This window comes from Saprolegnia diclina (genome assembly GCF_000281045.1).
Source record: "Saprolegnia diclina VS20 unplaced genomic scaffold supercont1.95, whole genome shotgun sequence".
Classification (NCBI taxonomy): Eukaryota; Oomycota; class Saprolegniomycetes; order Saprolegniales; family Saprolegniaceae; genus Saprolegnia; species Saprolegnia diclina.
Genome location: NW_008246162.1, coordinates 4778 through 12717, shown reverse-complemented (window position 1 = coordinate 12717; position 7940 = coordinate 4778). Strand labels below are relative to the sequence as shown.

Genomic DNA, 7940 nt, shown 5'->3' with positions numbered 1-7940 from the left:
ATTGAATGAGAGCATGGACCATTGAAGACAGCACCGCTGGTCAAGAAAGCATCGGGACCGGTGGTTCTACAGATAACGAACGCAAGACTCGACCACAGTGGTACTTTGAATAAAATCACAATGCCGAGGCAACGGCCACCTCACGCCATCCCATGACTTTCTACCAATGAAAACGCATGTGAAATGGACCAATCAGAAGGCGGACTGACGGCTGGGCAGAACCTGCGATTGGGACAAAGGTCCACAATCGCACGACATTGCGATCTTCGGCACACTTCATTTGTCGATCGACCGTCATCAGCAATGAGCTGTCTCTTCCGTGCGTGCGCACAAGGTGCACCACTCGACTGCATGATGTGCGGAGGTCTTGCTCATGCGGCATGCACCAGTGAACGTCTGACGTCGACGCGCTACGCTACTCGAGAAGGTGTCGTGTTCTACTCTCCAAGGTGCTGCGACGAGTTCCTCGTCGAAGAGTTTATTCACGACATCGACTGGGACTTCAAGCCGACAGCGCACCATCGGGTCTACATGCAACGGTCAACACGCCTACCGCAGCGTGTCCAACGTCACTACTTTGTCCGTGACCGGCAAGCGCTGCTCAAGCTCGACTTGTCGAACCCGATCCAGAGCATTCGTGCGTTTGCGGCTGCACAGCACGCGCAACTTCAATCCCGCAACCATTCGCAAGGCCTGGGAAAAGGCGCTGCCGAAGACTACCATGTACTAGTATGACGTGTAAAAAATACAGCATTGCGCATCGGAATCTACGCGTTCATCATCTAGCGCTTCAGGAAGGAATGTTTGTGCAAGAATGTTGATGCGAAGGCCGCTCTTGGCCATTGATGTTTATCCCAGGGTTTGTCCCGATGCATTCAGCGGGAGTTGATATGGCCTCTAATTGGATGATAAAAGAAGTTTTTGGCCAATCAAAAGTAACTGATGGGACCTGGCTGGCAAAACATGTGGAAATATTTTTTTTCCTGCAAGTGGGGCCTCCTGCCGCCTCTATACATTTTGCCATATATGTTGGTGTACCACTGTGGTCGAGTCTTGCGTTCGTTATCTGTAACTAGGACATGCTTCACCGGCATATCACAGTCAAGATTGCCACTGTTTACGCAACGCTTCGAACTTCGAGTTCAACTTCGATATGAGTTGAGCGTGCGGATTTCGTGTCACCAAGAATTTTGCGACTCCAACGACGCGATGGAGACGACCGACGTTGCCCCGACGCCCGCGTCCATCGACACCGAGAAGGTCGCCAGCGGCGTTCGGTTCCTAAGCCACCCGGACGTGCAGGTACGCCCGCATCCACCGTAACATGCGTCAATGTCGTTCGCTGCGTTAGGCGACGCCACTTGCCGAACGCCTCGAGTTCCTCGAAAAGAAGGGACTTTCGCGCGCGGAGATCAACGCTGCTGTGGAGACTCATCACCAAACTAACGTTGCGCTCGCCAAGTCTGCACCGGCGCCAGCGTCATCCTCGATTTGGTCTACGCTTTTCCCACTCGCAGGCACAACGGCCGCGCTCGGTTTTCTCTGGAAGTTCATGCAGTACGACGAAAGCCAAAAGATGGACACTGAATCAGCCGACGATTATGCTCGTGTAGCCACAGTCTCAAACGGTTCTCATCTTTCCTGTCGTTCGTACCTCACATCACACCTGCAAACCTAGAAACGGCGCTTGTCCAGGCGATCCAAGGACAGACAGCTGAGATGGTCAAGCTTATGAGCGTCATGCAACTCGAGGCTCAAGAACGGCGAGCATTGCTCTCCAGCCAAACAACTACGTCGCAAATCATAACGGAGCTGCGCACTGAGCTCACGAGTCTCAAAGCCGCCGTGAAGAAGCTGCAGCCAATGCGTGCTGCAAATGTGAACCCCGTCGCTATCGATGTACCCAACGCACTCAAGGAGTCGACGCCGGTTCTCGATGCTCTGGCCGACTTTCAGATCAAAGCATCCAAAATGCTCGACGCTCTTCGCCTCGTCGAGCTGGACGTGCGTAACGAGCCCGTAAATGTCTCCCCTCACGCTACTATTTTATGATTAGAACGACGCTGACGCCATCAAACAGGCGGCTGGCATTCTCATCATGTACACCAAGAATTTGGTCGAGGTAGACGCGCCAAACTATCGTCATTCGGTTTAGCATTCATGCCTTCAATTAGCAGCCAGACGTACCACGGTACCGACGCATTGCGACAGGCAACGCCAACTTCAAGCAAAAGATCGAGCCGCTTCAGGTAGATTTGCACACGCCAAGCGATTCACTTTTCTGACGACGCGCAGCACCATATTGCGCTACTTACGAGCATTGGGTTCGAGAAGGTCGGCATGAGCATGGAATGGAAATGGCACGAGCAGCCGTCGAGCTTGACGATTTTGAAGGCTGCTGTCTCTGCCTTCGAGAGTGCGGTCGCCAACAACGGGGATGTGCTCTCGCTCGCAGCCGAGAACTTTCTCTCGACACACGCGCCATCAGCGATCGTGGTTGAGTCTGCAGAGAAAACAACGGTTGAGACCCCCAACCTGGAATCGTTCTTGCAAAAGCTTGGTGCGAAGCAAGATGTCAAGCAGAAGGCGGCGCGCATCGAAGTTGACGACGTCAGTAGTAGCCCTATTATCTCAAGCACCGAACCGAGCTACCCTACGTCCTTTGCGGATGTCATGAAGATGGTGCAGAACGGCGAAGAGTATGTTCGAATGGTCGTTCCTGGAGCAGCGGTTTACGTTCACTTTATAGGGTTCCCGGCATTCGCACGATCGAAGACAAGCTCTCGACGGAGGCGCAAGCCCGCTTGGACACGCCATCAGTTGCGACAGCGGTTGCGAAGCCTTGGGCCAAGTAATTAAAACTGCATGTAGCAGAGACAATAATTGTACACCCACCGATGCAATATTACAATTATTAGAGTCTGTCATAAATGGTGACGAGCACGCCACGAACAACACTGAGAAATAATTCCCAGCTCGCAAGCAAGAGCAAACGCGTCTCGTCTGCGTTTAGGTACCATACGTCGATTGCACTCAATGAACTAGCATTCGTAGACCTGATCCAACGAAGTTGACGGAAGGAATGAGACGTACTCGATGAGCGCAGAGAAGACCAAATCGATATCGGTCAGACGCAGTTTCGAATCCTTAAACACGTGTCCAGCCTAGAATAACTCATCATTATTGCACGACCACCAAGCGCCGAAAACTTACGGCGTCCACGACGTCTTCGATGAGATCCTTGAGTTCTTTTGGCTGTGAGAGCCCAGCGCCAATCGTGAGCAGCTACGTTAAATTCCTCGATATGAGAGATCGAGCCAAATGACTAGGTGAGTTTGTGTTGCGTACCCCGCGTGCTATCGGTAGCATCTTCAGGCCAAGATGGTCTAGTTGCTCTGGTTGCAATTTGGATTGAAGCTCGAGCTAACAAGAAATAGATAAAGATGCACTACAGAGCACGAGCATACCATGACGATATTGCGGTACTCGGTCAGCGTCTCTACGTCGTTGAGAAAGTGTGCTTTGAGGTCCCGAAGCGCGTTCGTCATGCGTTGGTTTAGGTCGACGCCAACGCAGTGACGAGCACTCATTGGCGTCACTTTCGTTTCAAGGTGCGACAGCGACGGCCAGTCAGTGTCGGTGGTGTCCTAGAAATCAATTTTAACCTAGTAAAATAGCCAACAGCGAAGACATACACAAACCAAAGCGTCAGGGGTAACTCGGTGTCGAAGCCGGACACAGTTGAGGGCAGAGCCTTCGGCAAGGACCGCAATGGACGCCGAGAGTGTCTTGCATGCGAGCTTGGTAGGGCCCAAGTGGCGCTTCGTGGATGGCATGACCCAATGGCTCATAAGCAGTGCCGCAAAAAATTGTAGGTCTGACCATGTCAGGAACCCGACTGTCTTGTGTGTCATGTGCACTTCGAAACGCCCGTGGACAAGAAAGACGATGCCGGCGTACTTTGCGGCGAGTCGATCTGAGATGAGGAAGTGATCGCTGATAGCACGTGCAATGCAGCCCTATGAAGAAACGCTGGTGCCTGATTGGTCATGCGGTGTAGAAGTACCTGAAAGTTCTTTTCTTCAAGCAAGGCGTAAATGCGCCGGAGGTTCTCAAATTGGCGCCGACAGCTACAGCACGGGTATCGATCAGTCCGGAGCAGGAACTAATCACACAAACTTCTTGAGCGTCCGGAACGACTGCTCGCTGACTTCGTCAAGGTCTTTTTGCGCTTTTGACGTGAGCTTCTTTCCGACAAGGCGACGCACGACGGGCCCGTCGAGGCCATAGTACTTCTCCGTCATCTCTTGTTGCTGCCATGCAGGGATCTGGAAGAGAAGCTGCGTGCGAAGAAGCTTCGGGTGCATGAAATACGACTCGAGCTTCTCAAAGAGGCGATACTGGTCGACCGTGTCCCGCCAAATGAGATCGCGCAGTTCGTCGTCGCGGTCATCGGACAGGCTTTCCGACGACGCAGACGAGGGTCCATACGACCGGAACCGGACATCCAGAGCACTCGTTGCGTTCTGGCCCTCGAGCCAGAGCACGTACACGTCCTCTGACAAGAGGACTGGGTCCGTCAAGAACGTGTCGAAGATCTCGCGCATCATCCTTGCGTGGCCGTTGGTTCCAAGCCACAGAAAACTGCGACAACCAACCCACAGAAAACTGCGACAACCCGTAACAACATACAAACTTACAGTATATTTACCGTGAAATCGAAAAAACAACAGAAAACTGCGACGCCCTGTGACAGCATACACAGTACTAGTACCCGGCAGAGATTTACGACCTTTTTGTGCGGGCTATAAACGATATTTAAAGCCGTTCTGTGCGCTAAGCGTGCTATATAACAATGGCCGAGACATAGGGGAACACGAATATAGTTTGATCTTCTTCGTAGCATATCTAGATGCTGAGTAATAGAAGCTAGAAGACGGACCAATTAAGGTAGGGAGGGCCAAAAACGTCTGCTCTATTACTATGTACTGTCCGTTGTGTGACTTTTCAGCCCTTTGCGACGTTGAACCGATTCTGGAGAGAATTTTAGGTGTTGTAAAATTTCCGACGCGATTGCAGTCCCGGAAGCGTGTTGCTCGTCCTGCGGTGACTTTAGACGTATTTTGCTCGCACCGCTGGAAGTCGGGCACCGGTTTTGCGTCGAGCATCTGACCAAATTTGTCCACTTTGACCAAAATTGTCGGGTTAAGATGCGGGCCTTATTTACCGTTAAATCAAGCAAAAATCCGACAAATTTTCATATACAAGTTTTCGACCTCAAACGTGCCATTTCCAAGAATTGGACGAGGTTTTCCGCGCAAGGCCGAGCGTTCTAGAAGACAAAGACATGGAAGCACGCACACGTTAAAAGTTCCAGGCGCAGAGCAAGCGGCTTGAGTCATCCATGAATTTGTAGTATCAGTCAAAAGCTAAGCTTCTGCAAGTACCTTGCTTTCTCACGGCGACATATGCCGCATCTGCGCGGCAACCAAGGCCCTAAGCTTAGTCTCTCAATGGTGGTTTCCAGCTCGGTGCGCCTCAAGGAAGGCGCTCGGTGGCTGGCGTCATCATTGACGAGTCCGACACCGTCCGCACGCTTGCCCGGCCCCGACGAGCGACGATCAGCAGGCGACGGTGGCCGTCGGGCGTGCGACGCACCGTGGTTTCGTGACCTTTAGCCAAGACGGCGACACCCTTCACATCTACGTCTCCAGCGCGAGCATCGCGCACGCAACCGCACTGCGGCCACTCGGTCGCTATACCAGCATACACGAGCAGCAGCCCAAGAGCGCGCTCAGGAACTCATACAAGGGCACTGGCGATTTACTAACACGCAGTATCTAGCGCCCCTGCCAATTGCGTCCCTGGCGCTCGTGGGTGAGTGCGATACGGTCCGTTTTCCCTACCCGTCTCGGCACCTTTGTTTTTTGCTCAACTGGCGCGCCAACCTCGCTCTGTGTCTGTCTACATCTACACGTTCGGCTCCGCGATCTCAGTGTGTACGACGAGGGTGCACTTGCCTTGGGCATTGATCTGCTCGACTACGCCGACAAGTTCTCCCAGCAGTGCGACGTCATCAGTACCGCAGCTCACAAGACGTTCGGGGTTTTTGTTCTCTTTTTCCCCCTCGCGACCCAACTCACGGCCAGCACGGCAATACGACAGGCAAGGTCACAGTCAAGGCGGCAGTCAAAGCCACGCCGACCAAGCACACTCGCCAATTCCGTCAGACGCTCTGGCTGCGCCTCCATTGATGACGGTACACATGGTGCACCGGTGTTGACGGGCGGCTGCGCATTCACACGGTCGCGATGGCTCTCACCAACACCGCCCGGCGGCGCGCTGGGCGGCTTTGAGGGCGGACTTGGAGCTGTGAAGCTGCCTAGGTTGGTACTCGTGATCCCACCTTAGACAAATCACGCAACTACATCCTCTCCGTTCGACAACAGCGACTCTGTCGTCTCGGCGTAATCAACCAACCGCAACTGGGCCTGTGGGCACTTATGGGCGAGGTCAAGCTACTCGCCACTCGGACTGTCAAGGCATCTTCGGATACAACCGGGGCACGCGGTGACTCGTGTTTGCGTCTTCGGGCGCGGCCGAGTCATTCGCCACTCGGACTGGGCGTCTTCGGACGTGATCGAGGCAAACGCTTCTTGGTTTGCGTGCATCTTCACACGAGTGGAGGGTGGTATGATGACATGCTGTCTAGCATGATTATCAAGAATCGACTGGATGGTTCTGATGCCAACGTCAATGGGAAGGGACAACACCGCACCTCCTGCGTGTGAAGCAGGAATCAACCGACTGGATAATGGACGGTCGACTAGGTGCCATCTGCATCTTGACAACGGTGACATCCGGGTCGAGGATAGTGTGCCGCCCGAGTTTACGGCGTACACGATGGTTGACATTTTAGCGGCGCTCGCTACATGGCTCGACTGAACCAACCACGGGGCGCGTCTACGTCTGGAGTTAAAGCAAGACCGGCGTGCTCAGCGCTTTGGTGAACGCCTCAAGGGTTCTTCGCTGGCGAAGGCAGTGTCGAGCTGCGAGTCTCAGTTTGGCAGCTGGCAGCGGCAGCGCGGTTGCGCCCCAATCCGTGGTTGTACTGATGCGCGGGTGTCGCCAGCAGATCACCGTCCCAGGAAACGACGCTCCTCTAAGAGTTCAGCTCGCTCGTCATGGTCACCCGGTATGCAATGCCATCGCACAAAAATCTGCGGCATGCCGCGGACCCCTGGTTCAACCTGCCGGCACCACATCAATCTGCACCGACGATTTTTCAGAGAAGGATCGATGCGGTAGCTGCTGCCCACTCGGCCTCGAGAAAATGAGCCTCCAACCTCTCTCGGTCGACGCACGTCTCATCCACGTCGTGATGTTTTTGAGCGGCGAGTCGTTTCAAATTCACACTCCCGCAAGGTCGTCCTATCACTGCTCTCGTGGCTACGCTTGGCCGACGTAGCAGCGGGCATCACTTGGTTACTTGCGTAGGTACATAACCTGGTTACGTGCGACAGCTTCAACGAGCGCGGACGTGATGGGACATCGGGTGCCACTGCTGCAGTTTTCTCGACACCTGCGGGGTTGTGCAGCTGACAGCAACCAATTTTGGTTGGCGCTACACGTATCGGCATCAGTCTCTCGGCGCCCACCGGCTAGTGCGGCTCCGCCAACGCATTCCGCGTAGTCGGCAACACGATCACACGGCTCGTCCAAGGCGTATCTCTGAGCAGCATCATTTCCAGCACGACTCGGGTCACGCCCCCTTTGGATGCTTCAACTACAAGTGTGCATCGACGAATGTATCCTCATCGAGCTCGCGTCAAGCACTGACATGCTCGTAACACTGGAACCAAAACGTCGTCAACGAGAAGGCGACCATCCATGATCCGTCACGTTTTCTGGGCCAGCGACCTCGTTCGGAACCTCGAGTT

At 53.9% G+C, this 7940-nt stretch overlaps 2 protein-coding genes across 3 annotated transcripts; one reads left to right on the top strand and one right to left on the bottom strand.

Annotated features, from left to right (window-relative positions):
* Window positions 1-1164: 1164 nt before the first annotated feature.
* On the top strand, window positions 1165-2927 carry SDRG_15525 (hypothetical protein). Its single transcript, XM_008621701.1, has 7 exons — window positions 1165-1302; window positions 1352-1628; window positions 1679-2004; window positions 2057-2122; window positions 2175-2249; window positions 2296-2699; window positions 2750-2927. The coding sequence occupies exons 1-7, from the start codon at window positions 1210-1212 to the stop codon at window positions 2853-2855; spliced, it is 1347 nt and encodes a 448-aa protein (XP_008619923.1). The 5' UTR covers window positions 1165-1209; the 3' UTR covers window positions 2856-2927.
* On the bottom strand, window positions 2889-4654 carry SDRG_15524. 2 transcript variants are annotated; one of them, XM_008621699.1, is made up of 8 exons: window positions 4180-4654; window positions 4067-4130; window positions 3696-4019; window positions 3468-3647; window positions 3349-3423; window positions 3214-3285; window positions 3094-3164; window positions 2889-3041 (listed from the first exon to the last, which is right to left on the bottom strand). In XM_008621699.1, the coding sequence occupies exons 1-8, from the start codon at window positions 4608-4610 to the stop codon at window positions 2915-2917; spliced, it is 1344 nt and encodes a 447-aa protein (XP_008619921.1). In that variant the 5' UTR covers window positions 4611-4654; the 3' UTR covers window positions 2889-2914. The 2 variants fall into 2 exon arrangements, with proteins under 2 accessions (XP_008619921.1, XP_008619922.1); XM_008621700.1 differs by having other exon boundaries at window positions 3020-3164; window positions 4180-4610.
* Between the last annotated feature and the right edge of the window lie 3286 nt (window positions 4655-7940).

Excerpts from the sequence above, each read along its gene's own strand:
- SDRG_15524 (XM_008621699.1), bottom strand. The coding sequence starts at position 4,610 with ATGATGCGCGAGATCTTCGACACGTTCTTGACGGACCCAGTCCTCTTG. Across the intron at positions 4,131-4,179 it reads TCGTTCCGGACGCTCAAGAA|CTGTCGGCGCCAATTTGAGA; the intron begins GTTTGTGTGATT and ends CCCGTGCTGTAG. Across the intron at positions 4,020-4,066 it reads TTGAAGAAAAGAACTTTCAG|GGCTGCATTGCACGTGCTAT; the intron begins GTACTTCTACAC and ends GTTTCTTCATAG.
- SDRG_15525 (XM_008621701.1), top strand. The coding sequence starts at position 1,210 with ATGGAGACGACCGACGTTGCCCCGACGCCCGCGTCCATCGACACCGAG. Across the intron at positions 2,005-2,056 it reads TTCGCCTCGTCGAGCTGGAC|AACGACGCTGACGCCATCAA; the intron begins GTGCGTAACGAG and ends TTTTATGATTAG. Across the intron at positions 2,250-2,295 it reads AAAAGATCGAGCCGCTTCAG|CACCATATTGCGCTACTTAC; the intron begins GTAGATTTGCAC and ends GACGACGCGCAG.